A 22,959-nucleotide genomic window follows, 5' to 3' on the forward strand; every position below is an offset into this window, starting at 1 on the left:
CCTGAAACAGAACATATATATTCTTCAAGGGAGGACAACCTTGTATACTATGCAGCACTACCTCCTTTTTCTGTGATACAGAACCTTCACCAGATGGCATATTTGTAAAAAAAATGAAACAATAATCAAAATCTATATATTAAACATTTTAGAAACAACTTAAGCAAAGCAAATTCACCAATCTAATGACATCATCATACCACTGTCTCAATTTCTATTATCTGTGGAGGATGAAAATATATTTTCAAAAAACCAATTCTACTACTTGCAAAAAATTACTCACTTCAACTACATCAAATTTTTAACTTATAGAAAATACGTCTCTTATACATTATTATGATTACAGTCACAGATGAAAGAATATTTTAGGGCTATGGCTATAAGAATTACATTAAGTTTGGTTTCAGGACCAATTATTGTACAAGCATCAAAAGTCCATCGTCATATTCCTTTGGGTAAAAGTAACTTCAACCTGCTTAGGACTGTGTAGATACATTTGGAAATTTGAGAAAGTGCAATAGGGCCTGTCACAAAATTGGTACAATACAAAAAAACTACTATCATAAGTCACAAAAATCATACATTTAAATCTTATTCCTTATCACTTGTACGTAAATCGGGGTCTTTATCCAAACTATTTTTGGTACATTTTACTGGTACTGGAAAAGAAAGTCATTTTGATGTCAGAATAAATAATAATTACTATCTTCTATCTGACTCAAAGCTCAGATATGCCTTTTCAGTCTTCTCATTCTAATTATAATTTAAATAACCTTTCTTTTCTACAGTGATGGGTTTCAGCCAATTCGCACCACTTCGGCAGAACTAGTAATTTTTTGTTGCCCAGGCCCAGAATGGACTTCCAGAAGCGGCATTCACACAGAGAACTGATTGTTCACATATTTGAATCCCACCACTGACTACTCAATACAGTATTTTAGTGCTACTTCTCATTTAATTCACTGACAAAATAACAGCATGCATATAAGAAGAGAAAAACATACCCAGGACACGAATTTGCATCACTGCTCCATGTAAACCAAAGAACATCCATAATGGTTGGGAACAATCCACACATACTTGCATGCCTGCACTTGCTCCATTGTGACTCAAGTGCAGTTCTCCTTCTGAATTCACCATGAATCCCAAGATGTCTCCACTCTGGAGAGGCACAAGCACTCTACAGACTGCCCAAAACTCTTTTCGATCAACTAAAGACTCTGGGTTATAAGGAAGGTCACTGGGTCTCAGGGTGCTAGGATCACAAGTGGTTACCCCATATGACAGTGTCCCAGTACGCGAAGTGTTGGATTTATTGATTTTGACAAATATTGTCTCATTGATTCTAAGTGGTCTGCTGGTAAAAACCAAAGTTCTCTCATCTCGAGCATGGTCCAGACGGGCCACAGTCTGGTCATCCAGAATTTTAATGTGGGCTCCCCTGAGTTGATGGAAGCGGAGGTCGCTTTCAAGTTGAGATGGGAGGAGGTGGGAATGCTGAGAGTTGAGGGAATTTTGTGGAATAGGACACATGGCAGTCATGACATGGAAATTGTCCTCCTGCAAGTTGAGATCACAAAGGCTCACAGATAGACGGGTATCCTCAGTATCTCTGCGCAATGAGGGTCGGCGGATAGCTGTGAAGGATCTTGGACGGAGGCAATCAGGAGGAATAATTTCACTATCTGCAAATAAGAGGTGAAGAAAGTATTTCAGTTTTGTTATTAGTTGTTCAAAAAGGAATGCAATATCTTGCTTTCTTTTAATGCCACAACGCATAAAATAATCTCTTGTAAACATTTCGGTCACTCTTCTGAATAAACTCTCAAACAGTAAATTGCTGAAATAGGAGGCAACACTGGGAAAAAATAATAGGGTCTTATGTGACACCTCTAAGAAGATTGCTGCAAAGTCCTGAAAGTGATGCTTTGAATTTGTTTCACTGATAGGGTGGCAAGAATATTTGAGTACACAGTTGGATTTAAAAAATATTTTAAGAAAAGGAGGAGCTGTCTTAACCCCAATAGCATAGAAAATGTGGGCTCAGGTCATATTTTACTTGGTTTATTTATGACATTTATCACCCCTTCAACCCATTTATTTATTTATTCAACTTATATGCTGCCCATCTCTTACTGCCTATAATAATTAAAAACAATTAAAATATTAAAACACTAAATAGTGACATTAAATTAGTTAAAACTGACAAAAATGAAAAGGAGCAATTTCAATCCATTGATTCCCACCATTTATAGATAATACAAATAAAACATTTATAATAAATATGTTAAATTAATAAAAAAACTTTCATGGTATAAATCATTCTTTCATCCAATCAATGAATCCTTAAAGCCTTCTGGAAGATTCAGTTCTTATAAAGGAATTTAGAGGTAATCTTGGAGAAGATATAAGAGAGTTGATAAGGAAGGAACACGCCATTATGTCAGAACCTGGACAAGGGATTAAATAGTTCAAAGATACAAGGGAGCATGAAAAAAAATGTAAACTAACATTTCTTGATTTTGTTCAGTATAAGATGGACAGAGAGAAACTTTCAAGATGCTGCTACTATACCCTACAATAAATGTTCAAGATGCTGCCATTATACCCTACAACAATAAAGTAACATTCCTGTAATCCCTGTAGTGTCCGTTTTTTGACCTGGTCTACTTTAAAGGGCTGTCAGGTCTTTAGCAACTTTAGGCAATCTTTTCTGTGTCTGACCTGTTTCCCCTCCTTCCCTCTCACAGAGTGGAAAGATTGGAGTGGAAGGCATTACAAGAGAGTAAGCAGGCAGACAATGGGGAATTCACATCTAAAGAAATGCACTGGCTCTGGCTTTTACCTAACGTGCCGGGGGCCACGAGCCATTTAGGTAAACAGCCAGGATTTATTTTGATGTGTATGCCTGCTTATTCTCTTGTATGTCCTTATTCTCCAATGAATGTAAATACAAATATTAATTCCCTTCTTACTAATTATCCCAGAACCAGGGTGAGCATTCCGGGGGAGGGGAAGGAAATCTGAAGTAAAATCAACAGTCACAGTCATGTGATTTTCTACTTAGCAACTGCATCCCTTAGCAATTGAGTTGAGGGTGATCAATTGTGGTGGCTTAATTGAGGAGTACCTATATATTTGCTTTGTATTTTCCCTGCACAAAGTTCCTTGTTATATACACTAAGCACAGAAAACCACAAAGGTGTCCTATTGTTATTGGAATACTGTAGCATGAAGCACAAAGCTGATCATGTGGGATCAGTAAATCCTTCTGAAACTCCTATGAGAATTCTATTATTGTATATCTGTATTCAAAAGTTTCCAAAATGGCTGCTGTAACTGGATATTGCATTAGCAGCAATATTAAAGGAACGTCCTTGACTATTCTTTGACATTATCTAGCTGATATTAATCGAAAAGAGCACAGGAAATTGAAGTAAACTTTTAGCAAGACAAATATTCGATTCTGAGGCTCATTTCCTGCTTTTCTTTATAGCAAAGCAAACCTTTTTTTAATGTTTTTTAATAGTCAAGAGGTCCATTTAAATAAAGTAAGAGCAGGATATTATAAAAAAAAAATAAGATTTCTCCAATAATTCTTTATCAGAAATCAAGCAAAGTACAGCTGTATTTAATTGCACCTTAAAGTACTGTACTGATGTTGTGGTTTGCTTTAAGACTAAGATTAAACTTACGGATTTTGTGTTAGTTTGACATGGCTGGCTGGCATGTTGAAAAACACTCAGAAAATTGAAATAATATCACTCATGAGAACAAATATTCAGTTCTAGTATATAACTTTTGTCATACTTTAAAAAAATCAACAGCTTTTTACTAGACAATGGTTTTGGAGTTGATAGCAATAACATTTACATCTCAGAAGGCACAGCAATTTTTTCAGCCTCTGTTTATTTGATTGATTGTTTATCTGAGGCATAAAACATGTATTATTTTGCTAAAATATAGCAGAAAACAGGACCATTTTTTACACAATGGTTTTGCTAACACTGATTTTAGCAAAGTACTGCAAAGCAGTGACACATACTGTATATGAAGTATATATCAGGGCTTGCCCATCTCTGTTTCTCTAAAGAATGCAGTTCTTTAGATTTGGCATGATGAAATGTTCAATGATTTCTAGAGCAAAAGGATATAAGAAAATATTTTCTGTTTTACTTTCTGTCCCTAGGTTTATGCCCGTGTGTCTGTGTATGCGCATGGGCATGCATATTTAATCTTACCTTTTGTTACTGAAATAGGAAGTAAAAAAAATAACACAAAAACTCTCTACTTTAGGAATGTTCTAGAAGATGGAGAATATTTTGGATTTAGTGGACCTACATATCTGTTGGATTCATGTTGAGATACAGGTTGCAAATTTTGTATCAAAATACCAGATTGTACTTCAAAGATGGTTGTATCCTAAGAAGATATACAATCAAATTTTCTATTCAGTGCATAGCAAAATAATGCATACAACCTGGCTACATAATTAGTTTTCCTCATCAATAGATGTATTTGTTCAGAGTTCTTTTGAAACTATTGGGATAGTTTAGAATGGAATCAGTGGAGCTAAGAGAATATAAATTTATCTCTGTCTGAGTGAATCAGGTACCTTGCAAGATTTTTATAAGTTTTTCTACTGCTAAAATTAGGACCACAAAATATATCCCAAGTGACTTCTGATAGGAAGGATATCAGTTGTGGTACTGTCTTTTATAAAGTCTTCAATTACAGCCCTTCTGTGTTCACACTTACGTTTTGTTAAGGCTATACGTATAGTCTGATACAGACATTAAGGATTAGCTGCCACCCAATGTTTTACAATTCACTTTTACATATCTTAAATTTATATACCCATGTCTCAAATATGACAGATTTAGTTAGAACTTGCTTTTACTATATTTTTCATGACCAAAGTGAAAATTCCATTTTAGAATTGTTTAGAAATCTGAATTGTTTTCTAATCCACAACTTTATCATCAACAGATAATCAAGTACATGGTCTGGACTGAATATTATTCCAAGATATACTAGTTTTCTATCTGAGGAATGTTTTAAAAACTCTGAGCAAAGAGTTATCCAAAATATTATATATTTTCATATTTCAGTGTCTTGTCACCTTATCACAATAAATTCTATGGTGATAACTGTAGTTTCTATGGTGTATACTTGTTTGCCAGAAGTGAGCAGTAAACAAATATGATTCAGATAAATAAGAAATACAGAAATACATAATTACTTAAATAGATATGCTTGGTGCTGTAGATCACAAGAACTATATGATGATTGTTTGGAATATATTTTCTAAGACAAATAACCAGTGGTGGGATTCAGTCAGTTCGCACCACTTTGGCAAAACTGGTAGCTAATTTTTTGTTGCCCAGGTCCAGAATGAACTTCCGGAAGCAGCATCCACACAGAGAACCGGTTGTTCACGTATCTGAATCCCACCACTGCAAATAACTGTATAGCTGTACACTAATACTATATACCTCAGCTATAAGATATGTAAGCTGTTCTGACCATCTTTAATTGTACTAAAATGTCACCAGAGGATATTCAATGCCACTTCAGAGAATGCAGCATAATTCAGAATTTTTAGTTTGCAACCAAATTCAGCCTGTAGGGAATGCTCAGAGTTTTCATGCTTCCTTCATGCCACTTCATCAATTTGGCTCTATTTCAGGTATGGAAAAACTAGTTTGCACATGTGCTTAAATGCATTTCTTCAAGGCCCATTTGAGACTTTCAAAACTATTTACGAGCAGAAAGATATGATCAGATGTTTAACATACATGGATAGGAGCCAAACATGCTTAAACCAAAGCAACTTAAATAAGTCTATGATATGAATTATTGCCTATTCTTTAGTTAGTTATTTACAGTTTAATAATGCTCTTGTTTAAACTGTATTCCAAGTAAAAAAAGAAAAACCTTGGATAATCTTACTTTTTAAATGTAAAATTAAGAATTCCTTGAATTTGAAACAGATGCAAAGTAAATAGCTGAAATACTAGCTCTAATTTGATATCTAATTTAATTTAAATTTAAATTTTACAGTCTAGTGAAAACTAGAATGGGACCAAGGAAAGCCATGTATAGGTATTTTTATGCCAGAAGATATTCTGAAGAATTCAAATATTGATGAATTCATGTAGTGACCTGAAGTAACCTCCCCATCACAAGACCCATCACAAGCCTCTCTCTGATGACTCACACCTGACCATCACAAGACGCTCACTTGAAACACCCACAGCTGAAGCCCTTATAAACAGAAGAGCACTGACACAGACTTCCCCTAAATGCCGCTGAAGATGTTACCTAGCTTGTTAACAAAACGTTCAGAAATCAACTCACAAGCTCAGAAAACAAAACTTCACCCTCATTCATGTAGTATGTTGGTTGATATTTTTTTTAAAAAAAATATCCCTCTATAAGAACAGAAAAAGAAAAAAGAAAAAATATATCACACCATAAGCAAAACACAAAGTGGGAAAAATTAGAATATCTTCCCCCTTCTCCATTTTTATATGCATAATATATAAGACAACAAGGCTGTTATTAGGTTGAATTAACTCTTGTAGGTTTATATTTAATCACTGCCAAATATCAAAATTAAATTCCAGTATATATGTTTGAAGTAGATTCCACATTTGTGGTTAAAACTTCCTTGGCCTATTGATATGATCCATTAACAAATTAAAAACTAAATTAAAATTTCCACATAGAATTTATATGTCTATCTGCATACTAACACTGAATAAAGTATCAATTTTAACATTTGTTAAGCATAATAAAGCATACTATCCAAATATTTAATCACCAAGATTACAAAATTGTTTTCAGTGTGAGATATATCTCATTTTACTATCAGATTTGAGAACTTATCATTGAAAATAACTATACATTAAATTTTTAGGCCAGTGGTGTAAATCCATAACTGCTACCATACAGTATTTCTAGAAGTACTAAATTTACATACTGTGTATATCTACATAATTATGTTATTTTTTTTGACCGTCAAGTATTAAAGCTTATGTGAAATCAAGTGTGCTTGTTCTCTACTTTGGTCCTGTCCAAATAGCATATAATATAAATAGCCTTTTGACTTATTTGTTTTGCAACTGAAGAACATTTTAATCTCATTCATAGCTGCCTCATGTGAGCATCAGGTTTCCTAGGTACCAGTACCATTAGCACCCATGCTAACAGTTATTCAGCTGAATGAGTAGTTTAACGCTGAAAGTGGGTTGCTATGGAGAGAGTCATACAAGCTAGTAAGACTTATCAAGGGCAATAGTGCACAGGTTTAGGCAGACTATTGCTTCTGTGGATATTTATTCTTTGTCCCCCCCCCCCATATGTTGCTATAGAACAAAGGCTAAGTATAGGATTTGAAATATGCCAACAGCCTCTGTGACCTCAATCCTCTTACAAGATTAAATCAAGTAACATCCACAGACTTCAGTGGTATCAATTTTTAAGGTGACCAATCGTCCTCCTTTAGGGAGGACAGTCCTTCTTTTGTACTCATTTAAATAATAATTAATATGCATGTAAGCATAATTACAATATAAAATGTTATTGTTACAAATGTTTTTATTATGCATTTATCATATTATAGTGCATTCTGTATTGTTGCAATGAATAAAATGTTTTATTTACGATATTTTTTTCTTCAATTTATTTGTGTCCTCCTTCTCATCGTAAAAAAGTTGGTCACCTTACAATTATCTAAATTCATTCCTGTTTCTCCACATCTATATATAGTCCTATAAGCCTCCATCTTCAAATAGCATTCCCTTATATTTTTTATAAAAGCTCAACAAACTACTGGGGCCATCTACTTTTCCTATGTAACAGATCATCAGTATTGGTTGCTCATGTTGCTTGAGGCTATTAAGAATTCAAATCTTGGGCTTGAATTATTTTTTATGTTTAAAGGATTTACAAAACATTAAGTTTTTAAGAATGCAGAAATTTATTCTTTTGGTTAAAAAATGGGTAAGTTGATATCATTTAGCATCAAACTATTCACAAATCCTACATGTCTTCCAAAATTAAATAACAATTAAGTTAAAACTAGTTTAATGTCTATAGCTCTAAATCTTGTGCTTACAGACATAAATACTGAATCTTGTGAAAAGTTATGTGAGAATGTTTTGGCGTTCTGAAATTAGGTCAGATGCTCAACATTAGTAGGAAAGAAATTAGCAGGGCTGGAAAACCAATTGATCATGGTCTCAGTCATATACTAAATCTATTGCTTGTGCATGGAAATGCCTTGTTTCCTTATGAATCATCATTTCTCCTTTCCCCATTTAGTTTTGTTATTTTTCAGTTCATTATAAGCTTCATAGGGGAAAAAACACATATATAGGTATTTTCTTATGGATCAAGAATGACCTCCTAAAAAACTGGGAAATTATTTAAATGCTATTGTCTGTCAATCAGGTACTACAGAGAAATGGTGCCATGTTTTATGTGTGAAAATAGCTACCCAGTGTTGGCATGCATATTTAATTTTTGATAAGAAAGTAGATTCGGTGTTTAAGTCACATATTTTAAGATATGCTTTACTTTGAGTTTGGAAAAAATATTATTATAAGTTAAATTATAAAATACCTAGTTGGGGGATCCCTGGACAAGCAATCCAGGGGGTTTCTGAGGGGGTGAAATTTGACAACATTTCGTATAAAGAGTTACTTATTTGGTCGGGCACTGATTGGCAATTAAAGTCTTCTGATGTGTTAAAGCAAGAAAACATTTTACAATCATGGTTTCAATATTTGCAAATCGTGCAGAGGTGAATTTTGGATAAGAATGTGGGAATTACTTTAGTAGATGAAAATTTGGTAATTCAGATCAAGGATCAGAAATGTGCCCATATTAAAAGAATTTATAATGAGTTAATAAAATTGGATTCAGAAACAGAGTTAGTTAAAGATTGTATGATTAAATGGGCCCAGAATATTCAAGAACCGATCTCGTTGGACCTATGGGAGGTAATTTGGACTAGAAATGTTAAATTTACGCAGGCCCAGAATTTGAGGGAAATTTTTTTTTTATTGAAAATTTTTATAGTTTTACAATAAAATAATCCCCCTCTCCCCCCCTCCCACCCATCATCCTTCCCCCTTCTTCCCAGAGCTGAATACAGGGTTAATAAAAACTAAAAAAAAAAACCTTACAACTTAAATAAACATCAAACAATTATAAATACATTCAAAAAAAAAACAACAAAATTTTAAATACTTTAACTCCAATATATAAAAACAAAATAAAACAATAGTTCGATCGTTACCTTAAACATAAATTATTCAAAAGCTAGACAATACTTTTTAATCTCATATTTGTGCTGTATAAAATTCACCCATCTTTTCCACACCAAAAAGTATTTCTCTTGTGATTGATCTTTCAAATAAGCCGAAATTTTTGCCATTTCAGATAAATAAGAAACTTTAAGAAACCATTCCTCTAAAGTAGGCAAAAATTCCTTCTTCCAATATTGCCCTATCAACAGCCTTGCCCCGTAATTAAATTCAACATTAAAATAATTTCTTTGTCATCACAATCAACAATAATACCTAACAAAAACAATTGTGGTATAAATTTTATCCTTCTATTAAAAATTTTTTAATATTCCACGAAATCTTGATCCAAAAAGCCTTTATATTTTTACATGACCACCAAATATGATAATACGTTGCATCCAAACAACCACATCTCCAACATTAGGCTGCAGATTTGGATACATATGAGACATCTTCTGTGGATCAAGGTGCCACCTATAAAACATTTTGTAAAAATTTTCTCGTAAATTTTGAGTCCTAAAAAGTTTAAAGCAAATTTCTACAGTGTTAGAGATTCAAACACTATATAAAATTTTAAAATATTTAGGCAGTGTTGTGTCCTGAGCCTGCTGAAGTATTCAGCAGGCTCAGAAATGTTGCAAATGGTCCCAGGCAAACTAAAAGTTGCCTGGGACCAGACTAGCTGGCGCCAGCCTTGCGCGCATGCACAAGGTGCGAAATAGCCAGATTCCTATTGGTTGTTGTTGTCTGAGTTCAGGACACTATAAAAGGCCTGTGTGCCTTTTGCTGTTTTACTGGTTATAAGAAGAAGATCAATAAAGAAGCTTGTTGTTCACAATATGCCTTTGTGTGATGCCTGAATCCCTAATACATAAAACTGGTGACGAAGGTGGGATCCCTGCAAGCAAGAGAAACAAATAGGACTCACCGAGAAAGTCCTGAAGACTGGGAAGACGACGTCCTGCATTCGCCACTCAGCCTGCCAGTACAGCATCGCTGGAGGTTGAGCTCGGCAAACGGACCCTTTCCCCAACTACTAGCTTGCAGAGGAGGCAATTAGCGAAGGCAGTAGAAGTTTACGATGTCGAAAATTGGCCGCTTGACGGACTTTGATATCTCCCACCCAGAACGTTGGAATTCGTATGTAGCAAGGGTGGAGAACTACTTGAGAGTTAATCAAATCAGGGAAGACGGCCTTAAAGCGGCAACGCTTCTGTGCATCTGTGGCCAGGAAACATTCGACATTGCTGAGAACCTGGTGGCCCCTGCACTTCTGGAATCAGTAATGTACGCTGACTTGAAGAAGATGCTTAAAGAACATTTCCAGGCTAAACTTTCTTTAATTGCTTGGAGGCATGCGTTTGAGCAGAGAGACCAGAGACTGAGTGAATCTGCTGCGGATTTCATCGCTGCCTTAAGATAAGTGGCCAGTCCTTGTGAGTTCAAGGACCTGGAAGAGACGCTGCAAGATCATTTCGTTTGTGGCCTACGAAGTAGAGAACTGCAACAGAAGATCTTCGCCAAAGAAGAAGTATCGTTCCAAGATGCCTTAAGAGAAGTTGCAGCTGAAGAAGCAGCAGGCAGCGCTGTGAAGGCTTTGTGGCTCGCCAGAAACCCTCCAGCCACCGTGACCGTCCATCAAGAGGTCATTCAAGAAGATCAAAATTGGATCCTGAAGAGGAGGTGGACAGACTTCACCAGTCAGCAGAGAGAACACTGAAGGGGCATCCAGACAAGGCCCCAGCATCTCCTCAGTGCTTCGGGTGTGGAGGATGCCACAAGCGAGCTGACTGCAAATTCCGCTCTGCCATTTGCTGGGCATGTGGCAGGTAAGGCCACATTGCCTCCATCTGTTTGGGTCGCCAGAAGGTCCAACCTTGGGAAGAATTGCTTCAGAAAGGTACCAGGATCCCCAGCCAACACAGGGTGGGTTTCTGCGCATCGCGCAGGAGTATTCTGAGGACAGGGACACACAAGCCCCTTAAGAAAAAGCTTTGCACTGACGTGAAGTTGCAAGGGGTTCCCTTATCAATGTAGTTGGACACAGGGTCCGCTCTATCAATCATTTCACATGACACCTTCAAAAGGATTTGTAGCAGTAGTGGCCTTCGAGTCAAACTCAGGCCATCAAACTTAATCCTCACTGACTTCCAGAATTCTAGAGTCAGTGTGAAGGGGGAGGCTATGCTCAAGGTGCAGCATAAGGCCTTTGAAAGCCTACTAGATATGGTGGTAGTTGGGGGTGATCGCACGAGCCTTATTGGCCTCGATTGGTTTGAGGCCCTGGGAATCCAAGTGACTGGGCTGTCCAGCTTGCAAATGCCAGGCCTTGCAGAAGTCTGCAAGGAGTTTGCTGATGTGTTTAGCTTGGTCCTACAAGGGGCCTCCCATTTCCTTATGCTTAGACTCAGCTATCACACCCATTAGAATTAAGACTCAGCTATCACACTCATTAGAATTAAGCCTAGAAGGGTGCCTTTTGCTCTCAAAAGCAAAATCGATGCAGAGCTGGACAAGCTGCTCCAGCAGGGAATCTTAGAGCCTATGGATTCTAGCCCATGGGAAACCCCCATTGTGACGCCTCTAAAGGCTAATGGAGAAGTCTGAATTTGTGCGGACTATAAGTGCACACTGAATAAAGTGCTGCAGCAGCATGCATATCCAGTGCCTGTGATAAGCCACATCCTGGCCTCCCTCAAGGGGGGGGGCATCTCTTTGCAAAGCTTGATTTGGCTCAGGCCTACCAACAGTTATCTGTTGATGAGGCAACAACTGAGGCTCAAACCATTGTAACACAGAGAGGAGCCTTCAAGGTTAAAAGACTACAGTTTAGGGTTAATGTAGCCCCTGGCGTCTTCCAAAGTGTGATGGAGCACACGCTTCAGGATATTCCTGGGGTTTGTCCCTACTTTGATGACGTCCTCATTGCTGAGGAGTCATCTCAAAATCTAGCTGAAAGACTAAGAGCTGTTTTGCTTTGTTTCCGCCAAGCAGGCCTGAAATTAAAGCAAGACAAATGTAAAATAGGAGTCAATTCTACTGACTTTCTAGGATTCAGAATTGATGCTCAAGGCATCCACCTTGCTGAATCCAAGCTTCAAGCAATTCAGCAGGCCCCAAGTCCAAGAGTGAGCTGCAAGCTTTCTTGGGACTCTTAAATTTCTATCACATATTTCTCCCACATAAGGTTGTAGTGGCAGAGCCATTACATTGGCTCTTAGACAAACAGGCTCCATGGCAGTGGACTAAAGTCCATGAAAGGAGTTTCAATGAGGTTAAGGCCTTGCTCTCTTCAAATGCTGTATTAGCGCATTTCAACGAGCAACTGCCTGTGTGCATTGCATGCGATGCATCTCCTTATGGGGTGGGAGCAGTACTTAGCCACCTGAAGGCTGATGGGACACAAGTCCCTGTGGCCTACTACTCAAGGACTCTGTCATCTGCAGAGCGGAATTACGCTCAATTGACAGAGAAGCCTTGGCCATAGTGGCTGGCATAAAGAAATTCCATGATTTCTTATATGGCCGCCACTTCACAGTCTACACAGACCATAAGCCTCTGCTGGGTTTGTTTACTACTAACAAACAGACACCACATATTATTTCTCCAAGTATGCTGAGATGGTCCATTTTCCTGTCAGCATATGACTACATGCTAATTCACAAACCTGGAAAAGAGATGGGCCATGCAGATGGCCCCAGCAGATTACCTCTAAAACAGGAAGAGGCAGATCCTGCTTCTGCTATTAATATTCTTTCCATTCAGGAGTTGCCTGAATCTCCCCTCAATGCTAGGGATGTGGTCAAGGGTACATATAGATTACGCTAAGCCCTTTCAGAGGCAATTCTTCCTTCTCCTTGTTGACAGCCATTCCAAGTGGCTAGAGGTTGTTCCTATTTCTTCCACTACTACTACCAGGACCATCCAGGTGTTGAGAGGAATTTTCGCCTCACATGACCTTCCAGATGTCCTGGTTTCAGATAATGGCCCCCAATTTACCTCTTTTGAGTTCCAGGCTTTTCTTCAGACCAACTTGATCTGGCATGCGACTTCTGCTCCCTTCCACCCATCTTCCAATGGCCAAGCAGAGACGATGGGTGACTAACACTCAGTATAGAGTGTTATCTACAATATATGATTTTGGGTGCATTTTTGTTTAGTTGAAATAATTATTGTGTACACGTGCTCTGCCTGTGTTCAGGCCATTGTAACTCCACTATTCCCTGCCCCTTGAACAAATGTACCTGTGTGTACAGCTAAGGTGTGTTTTATCTAGGGGAGAGGGGTGTTGTGTCCTGAGCCTGCTGAAGTATTCAGCAGGCTCACTACCAAAGATGCTCTCAAGAAACTGACTTATGGTAACTGGCATCACAGGTTAGCAGATTTCCTTCTTGCACACCGCACCACACCTTGCACAGCCACAGGAAAGAGCCCAGCAGAATTTTGCTGGGATCGCTGCCTCATCAACAAACTGGACAGGTTGAACCCAGACTGAGTGGCTTCACAGGCGTCACAGTCATGGGCACCTAGGAGACTTCAGGTGGGTGATCCGGTCTGGGCAAGGAACTATGGGCCTGGACACCTCTGGGTCACAGCAGTGGTATGCAATGTCTCTGGGCCGCTGTCATACAAAGTGGCCTTGGATGATGGACGTGTCATCCGCAGACACATCAACCAACTGCGCTGGAGGCTTCACAGCAACACTTCCGCTCCTGGTTCTGCTCTGGGGGGGAAGGAGGACCATAATCTGCATTCTGGTTCACAGCTTCCCAGTTCCAGCAGTGTCTCACACGATGCTGAAGCTGCTCCTGCGGCAGTTCAGGGGTATTCACAAACTTCAGCAAGTGCTCCAGACAGGGAGTTGCACCAGGGATATCCACATAATCCAAATACTTCAGATAGTGCTCCAGACAGGGAGTCGCACCGGGGGTATCCACACAATGCAAATACAGCCCCAGACAGGGAATTTCACCAGGGGCACTCACACAGTTCAGCTATTGCTCCAAAAAGGAAGTCTCCAGAAAGGGGGTTTGACATGGAGGCGGCTCCTGACTCTGGCACCTCTGGCTCTTACACGGGGGCTATGGGATACTGGGGCACTTCCACCACTTAGGCCACTCCAGCTGCTGGTCTTGGGCTCGAGGGACAGAGCTCCCAAGAGGGGTCCATTGTGGACTTGGGGAATTCCACCCCTCCACTGGACTTGGGGAATTCCATCCCCCCAAGGAACTCTGGCTTGGCTTCAGAGGATCCAGCCAGTCAGCAGCTGGGTGAGTCACCTGGGTCCTTGGGGCATCAAAGTCCTGGTCTGCCTAGCTGGCAGGCAAGCAGGTAGGCCAGGCACACCCACCAGCCATTAGAAGGTCACAGCGGGCCAAATGCCCACCCAAACAACCTGGAGACTATGTGAGGTTTCTGTCAATGCAAAGGGAACCTTGCTAGTCTGGAACAGGATGCTGACTAACATTCAGTATAGAGTGTTATCTACAATATATGATTTTGGGTACATTTTTGTTTAGTTGAGATAATTATTGTTTACACGTGCTCTGTGTGCAGGCCATTGTAACTCCACTACTCCCTGTCCCTTGAAAAATATACCTGTGTGTACAGCTAACGTGTGTTTTATCTAAGGGGGAGGGGTGTTGTGTCCTGAGCCTGCTGAAGTATTCAGCAGGCTCAGAAATGTTGCAAACGGTCCTTGGCAAACCAAAAGCTGCCTGGGACCAGACTAGCTGGTGCCAGCCTTGTGCGCATGCGCAAAGCACAAAATAGCCAAATTCCTATTGGTTGTTGTTGTCCGGGTTCAGGACACTATAAAAGGCCTGTGTGCCTTTTGCTGTTTTCCTGGTTGTAAGGAGAAGATCAATAAAGAAGCTTGTTGTTCACAATGTGCCTTCGTGTGATGCCTGAATCCCCAATACATAAAAGGCAGCATAATTACTAAAAACGTTTACAAATTCTTTATTAATAATTATATACCAACTTGGAAAAAGTTAAGGAAATGCAAAATGTACTTCAAAACATTTTAACATTTTAGGGAGAACTGCAATAGTAAAGATATAAATCCTTTCAGGGCTCAACTTTCTATTTAAATGCCTCCCAATGGAAATTTCGGAACAGGATTTAAACCCTTGTGAGAAAAATAGAAAGCTTCTGCTTTGATGCGAAAAAAAAAGAGGGAATAAATAAAAGGATTTTATATAGGCCTCAGAAACAAAGCGCCTGGGGCATGTCCAATTTAATAATGTATTATGAAGCAGCACAGTTAGGACATATGATTCCATTTATTATGGAAGACATTTCTAAAAAACAGATTCAAATTGAAACTATATTACAGCCAAATAATTTTGTAAATCAATGATTTTTTTCATCTAAAATATTTTTATAGAATAAAGGAGCTCGAAAATGTTGCCACTAAATTGGTGTTTCAAATTTGGAAGAGTAAATACATAGCTTTGAAAAAGGATACTTTTTCTTAAACTCCTTAAATAACATATGTGGATTAGGATAATCATTATGGTTTGATGAAAAATGAAATTTTTGAGATAGTACAGTCTTTATAGACTCATTTTTTATAATAATAGGAAAACTCTCAAAAAAGATCAGATAGAGCAATGAATAGGTGATAAATTACTATGGCTCTCTGGGTATCACATCTGTTTGTTTAACAGAAATAGAGTTTTAGCAACATGGCCTTATATCATCTATGGAGATTCTTAATCTCATGATTGTCCCAACTATGCTTTTTCAAAAGGCAACTGGACTTTCTTGGGATTTTTTCTTGAAAACATTTTGCTTCAGAAGAAGCTTCTTGGGTGAGAAGTGAAATGTTTTCAATAAAAAAATCCAAGAAACTCCAGTTGCTTTTTGAAAAAGCACCCTTGGGACATGGCCTTATATAAGTTTTGAGAATTTAATACTTCACTATTTAAGAATAACCAAAAGGAATAATCTAAAAAAAAAGGTTATTACTGCAATTAGAAATAAAAGATCAACCATTTGGTTTAAAGGGAGTTTGGAATATTGGGAATGTCATCCAGGAGATAAATTGGCAGAAATTATGAAAAGGTTGATTCACCTCAAGTACAATGCAAAAACTGGAAAGGAGGATTATGCATCACTGGTGCTTGATTCCCATCAGACTGGCACATATATATCAGAACTATTCTTCCAAATGTTGAAGAGGGGTTTTTTTAGGGGTCTTTTTTTCATTTGTGGTGGTTATATGATAAAGCTATACCTTTTGGGTATAAAGTTTGGGGGCAAGCTAACATCACTAAGAATGCTCCCCAAAAATTAGACTACTTTATTTATTTATGGAGCCATACTGCCAGCTTAAAAATAAAGAATGTATTATCTATTTAATTTGCAGGCAAAATAATAATTGTGTGACATTGAAAAACTCTAAATAATGTAACATTTAAGATGTGGATTAACAAGATCTCTTCACTTGCCACATTAGTAAAAAAATTACAGTTAATGTTCAAACAATGAAATATTTGAGGCAGGAGACACAATTTTATCGAATTTGGATTGCTTTTATAATTTACCTCAATAGCAATAGACTATAATGTGGTAAACTTTACACATATGGTAAATCTGTACATGTGCAGTACCTATCTATTTACATTGGAATAGTTCTTTTTTATATTTTCTCTATTTTTTTTCATACACATCTTGGATTTCTGTTAATTCTTTGTTAATCACAGTTCAATAAAAACAATGGGAAAAATGAATAAGAACTACATGTGGTTTCACCACAATCCTTTCCTCCAGGCTGCCATTCCACTGAACATACTGGAAGGAGATGATTTTGGATGCCATTAATGGGTATAAATGTTATACAGTAGATATAAAACTTGTAAGCATTGTATTTTAGTGTCAGGGTGAGAAAAATATGCAACTGATTATCAGGATCTATAATAGTTTGGCTTCTCAAAGAAATTATGCAAGAGAAGATACTATTTATTGCTTTCTTCAAGCTGCTTTCAGTTGCCTTGCTTCCAATACATGCCTCTATGAATAAACATATGAATATGAGTTTCCAATTATTGAAATTGTGGGCATTTGCCTTACATAAACACACTGCTACTTCTCATTAGCAACCTCCTGTATATCATGCAGCCACTAAGACAAAGATATCCATATATTTGATCTTAGTTTGATACAAAAAAATTAAACATCAAGCTGATAATATAAAGAGAGATTGTAAAGCAAATGCTTCTCAGAATAATTTAAGCTATTCAGCAATTACAATATTCCTTAGAAACAGTTTATATAGTAAACAAGACAAAAGCTTTCTGAAAAAAAACAGATACATAGATATAGATATGAATGATTATATACTTCTGCATATAATTATTCTGGTTAACAAAAATGATTTGCCTTTCCTTGAGACATATGAAGAAAACATTTTGCACACAAGGCAGAAAACATCCATTTAGAAGAATGTCAATGTATGAGATGATGAGGCAGAGCCCGAGGGGAAGGTCAAATGAGTCACCAATCTCAAGTCCCTTTGTGCCCACAAAAAATCTAAGTCCACCTTGAATTCCATTAACTCTTATCTACCACCAATTTGCTTTGACCATTAGTGGTTCAGATTCTTGTAGAGAGCTTAAGCTTGCAATAAAAACCCATATACATTTGAACTGCCTGGGTTTCCTGATTTCTGTGCTTGAGAACTAAAGCAGAATCAATATTGCCTTCTACGTATAAGTTGATACTGAATGCTAAAATTCCAATGTACGATAATATGGCTTTCGTTCTCCCCCATCTATAACTTTTGAAGTACCAGTAAGTTCTGAAGATAATGGTGCATAATCTGAAATTGTCTGCTTAATGAGAAATACCATAATGAAACATGATAGTTATAATATATGTGCTTTCCTCCTTTCCCCAAAAGTTTATTGTGGTGGGTGGCCATAACGATTTAAATAAATAAAAAACACCAGTAACTTGTGCAGAAATTGTATTTTTGACAAAATAAATATAAGTAGGAAATGCCCCAGGCAATGACACTACAACTCAGATCGATGGATCTTTCTTCTAGCTTCTCTTTTTACTTATGTTAATACGACCAGATTCCCATGGGAATGGAATCTGGCAATAATAGTTCCTATTCATAAAAAAGCAAAAGGAGTGTTTCTATTAACTCCTGACTTATTTACTTAATATCATCCACAAAATGTACGTCATTCATCTAAAAGGAAGTTATTTAACTAGATTAAGGAAGAATATCTCTTGACAGATGGGGGGGGGGAGGGAAAGACACTATCATATAAATCAAGCTCTAATTTTACAATTCATGGTTGATAACTATACCAGTAAATTGACGCCAATATTATACGTTGCTTTTGTTGATTTTAACAAAATTTGACTCAATTTCCAGAAATAGGTTAAAGCAAAAAATGAATGAACCCCCTGTTGATAGATTTTGCTCCTACCTTTACAAAAAAATCCATGACAATTTAAAAATAAAAGTCCTTCCAAGATCTTTACACCAGGAAAATCCTGACAAATTTTCAAGACTTTTGAAAAGCATTTATATCTGCTCTCATATGCAGACGATGTAGTGCTACTGGCATTAACCCAGGTACAATTTAAGTACCTGGCTAATCTTGTATGCCACAGAAAGCTGATTGCTTTAGAATACATAATTCAGGGAGATGAACCTTGAATATTCAAGACTTCTACAGATCTTGGGGAGCATTATATTTAGCTGCAGTTAAATTATCGCTAAAGCCCAAGAACAACATCTGAATGTTATACAAATGGGATCCAATAAAAACATCTTAAGTTTGGAGTCCCTATGGTCTAATCTTTAACTTTATGGTCCAGTCTCTCTGATTTCCTCTGACAAATTTATCAGCAAATGGTAAAGTGCCATCTTACACAATTTAATTTACCGTGGCTTCTCACTGGAAGCCATGTTAGCCTTAGCTCATTATCAAGATAAGATAGAGAATAACATACATAGAAAGTCAGGAAGCAAAATCCTGTGTGGCAGTAGATCACACTTTGGATGCCCAACCATCGCCCGCAACACATGAGACCGACCGAGACATCAAACTATAGACAAGATATGATATTATAATAATTTAATGCTTTGCCTATAGCTATCTTGAGAGAGTGGTGTAAGAAAATTCCATAGAATGCAATAGCTTTGCCCATGTAATTTGTTACCTTGAAACCACTGCTCATTTTCCTGTAGGACTTGGGCAAATTTGAGCACACTATTTGACTCTATTAATAGCAAATTATTAATGGAGATTCAACCCACACAGATTAATTTTATCTCTAACTTTTACTATCTGAATTGATAGTGTCACAGAGTAGTGTTCCATCTCAAAGCTGAGACAAGGAGATGAGAAGAAAAGAAATGTAAAGTTGTTCTAAGGTGAACTATCATTCAACATAAAACTAAGAAAGATGTAAAATTATAGAAAGAAAAGTTTCCCTTAGCTTTAAATTTCTTTCTAAGATGTGGCAGGATAATATTTTATAAAGATTTTAAGATGTACATTCAGAACTGCTTTTCTGAGAGTGATAGGAAATAAGATGTTGTTTCCTTCTAGGATGGGCTTTTGTCACTTTGATATTAATTAAAAACTGCAGGCGTAAACTACGTTAAATGCTTTGGTAAGGCCACACTTGGAATACTGCATTCAGTTTTGGTCACCACGATGTAAAAAATATGTTGAGACTCTAGAAAGAATAAAGAGAAGAGCAACAAAGATGATTAGAGGTCTGGAGGCTAAAACATATAAAGAAGGGTTGCTGGAATTGGGTATGTCTAGTTTAATGAAGAGAAGGATGAGGGGTGACATAATAGCAGTATTCCAATATCTCAGGGATTCCACAAAGAAGAGGGAGTCAAGCTATTCTCCAAAGAACCTGAAGGCAAGACAAGAAGCAATGGATGGAAACTAACCAAAGAGAGAAGCAACCTAGAACTAAGGAGAAATTTCCTGACATCTAGAACAATTAATCAGTGGAACAACCTGTCTCCAGAAGCTGTGAATGCTCCAATACTGGAGGTTTTTAAGAAGAGACTGGACAGCCATTTGTCTGAAATGGTATAGAGTTTTCTTCCTGAGCAGGGGATTGGACTATATGACCTCCAAGTCCCTTCCAACTTTATTATCATCATTATCATCATCATATATATATATATATATATATATATATATATATATATATATATATATATATATAGGTCTTTGGTTGTTCGGGTTTTCTCCCGCGTAAAATTGGAAGTGTCTTGGCGACGTTTCGACGAAGTCCCATTCGTCATCTTCAGGCTGGTGTTTTCAGCTTCGTGCTTCGAGCAGCAATGTGTGGTCTTAGCTGTTTCTTCCTTTTAACTGCCAGTGGGGGTATGAACTGATTGGGTGGGAGCTTGGCTGTGTTCTGATTGGGTGGAGGTGTGTTCTGATTGGTTAGGGGCTTGGCTGTGCTCTGATTGGCTGGGGGGTTGGCTGTGCTCTGATTGGCTGGGGGGTTGGTTGTGCTCTGATTGGCTGGGGGAGTGTTATGTTTGGTTGTGCTCAGGTTAGTCTGAGTTGCAGAGGGGTTTAAGATTTTGGGCTGCCTTGCTATTTTTTGGCTTCGCGTTTGTGGTCGTGCCTCATTTTCATGGAGGGTGTCAGTTTGCTTCATGTATGGATTGGAGGGCTTTGAAGTGGCTAATGATGCAGCTCTGGTCTGGCTTCTGGTTTGTGGTCGTGCCTCATCATCGGTGTGGCTTTGGGTTTGCGTTTTGCGTGGATGTGTGGTGGTGACATCCTGTGTGGTTTTTGTGAGTGTGGGTCTGGTATCATTTTTTGTATTAGGGAGTCGTTTGTCAATAAGGGCGGGTTTTCAAATGGCTGGTAGGCGGGAGGTATCATCTCGCTTGTTCATGCTGTGTGGGCGTTTTTCTATCTCGATGGCTTCTCTGATTATTCTGTTATTAAAATGTTCACTTTTGGCAATGGTTCTGGTATTTTTAAAGTCAATTTCATGTCCTGTGGCTTTAAGGTGTTGGACCAGGGAAGATGTTGGTTCCTCTTTTTTGACTGAGTTCTTATGTTCTTCAATGCGTGCACTTATTCTTCTGTTGGTTTGTCCGATGTATGTGGTGGGACAAGTGGTGCATGGGATTTCGTATACTCCTTGATTTTCTAATTCAATTTTATCTTTGGGGTTTCTAAGGATGGTGGATATTTTTCTGTTTGTGCAGAATGCTGTTTTGATGTTGTGTTTATGGAGGATCTTACTGATTCTGTCTGTGGTGCCTTTTATGTATGGGAGGAGGGCTTTGCCGTTTTCTTGTTCTTTGTCTTGGATTTTAGTGGGGGTTTCTTTTTGGATTAGGTTTGTAATCTTATTTCTATGGAATCCATTGGATGTTAGTACATTGGTGAGAGTGTGTAGTTCAGTTTTTAGGTGTTGTTCGTCAGCTAAGCGTTTTGTTCTGGAGATGAGTGTCTTGGCTACAGAGTTGATCTGTGCTGGGTGGTGGTGTGAGAGAGACAAACGACTCCCTAATACAAAAAATGATACCAGACCCACACTCATAAAAACCACACAGGATGTCACCACCACACATCCACGCAAAACGCAAACCCAAAGCCACACCGATGATGAGGCACGACCACAAACCAGAAGCCAGACCAGAGCTGCATCATTAGCCACTTCAAAGCCCTCCAATCCATACACGAAGCAAACTGACACCCTCCATGAAAATGAGGCACGACCACAAACGCGAAGCCAAAAAATAGCAAGGCAGCCCAAAATCTTAAACCCCTCTGCAACTCAGACTAACCTGAGCACAACCAAACAGAACACTCCCCCAGCCAATCAGAGCACAACCAACCCCCCAGCCAATCAGAGCACAGCCAACCCCCCAGCCAATCAGAGCACAGCCAAGCCCCTAACCAATCAGAACACACCTCCACCCAATCAGAACACAGCCAAGCTCCCACCCAATCAGTTCATACCCCCACTGGCAGTTAAAAGGAAGAAACAGCTAAGACCACACATTGCTGCTCGAAGCACGAAGCTGAAAACACCAGCCTGAAGATGACGAATGGGACTTCGTCGAAACGTCGCCAAGACACTTCCAATTTTACGCGGGAGAAAACCCGAACAACCAAAGACCTACATACAAACACCCGCGAAAATCTATTATATATATATATATATATATATATATATATATATATATATATATATATATATATATATATATAATGCTGTATGTTACACCCTGTTGACCCAAATATGGGAGAGAGAAATCTTTTGCCTTGTATCAGCTCAAACTAGAGCCATCCACAGGCAGCAGTCACAACTGTGACATCATATACATTTCTAAAATTTGGATTGCTAGCAAAGAATTAAGGGAGAAATGGAACTGAAAAGATTTCTCTCTCCCATATTTGGGTCAACAGGGTGTAACTTACAGCATTCTAGATAACTCCTCCCCTGTTTCTTCCCTCCCTAACACAGCTGGCAAAAGTGAGAAACAGCCTGTGGCCTAGAGGTTTAATACAGCTACCTAACATGCAGACAGCCCAGGTTTGAATCTCAGAATGGTATGTCTGGTTGAAAAGAACTAAAGAGTTCGAAATAGCTATTCCAGTTCTTCCTTAATTCTTTG

The 22,959-nt window shown here is 38.1% G+C and overlaps 1 protein-coding gene across 4 annotated transcripts in view; it reads right to left on the minus strand.

Annotated features, from left to right (window-relative positions):
- NEURL1 (neuralized E3 ubiquitin protein ligase 1) overlaps positions 1-22,959 on the minus strand; it is a 149,705-nt gene that overhangs the window by 21,249 nt on the left and 105,497 nt on the right. For all 4 annotated transcript variants that reach the window (XM_039361682.1, XM_039361684.1, XM_039361686.1 and 1 more), the window contains one exon: positions 1,005-1,685. In XM_039361682.1, the coding sequence (XP_039217616.1) occupies positions 1,005-1,685 (681 nt within the window). The remainder of the gene's footprint in view (positions 1-1,004; positions 1,686-22,959) is intronic.

The sequence above is a fragment of the Crotalus tigris genome, unplaced genomic scaffold (assembly GCF_016545835.1).
Source record: "Crotalus tigris isolate CLP2741 ecotype Arizona unplaced genomic scaffold, ASM1654583v1 scf7180000019328.220996217465:2438092, whole genome shotgun sequence".
NCBI classification, from domain to species: Eukaryota; Metazoa; Chordata; class Lepidosauria; order Squamata; family Viperidae; genus Crotalus; species Crotalus tigris.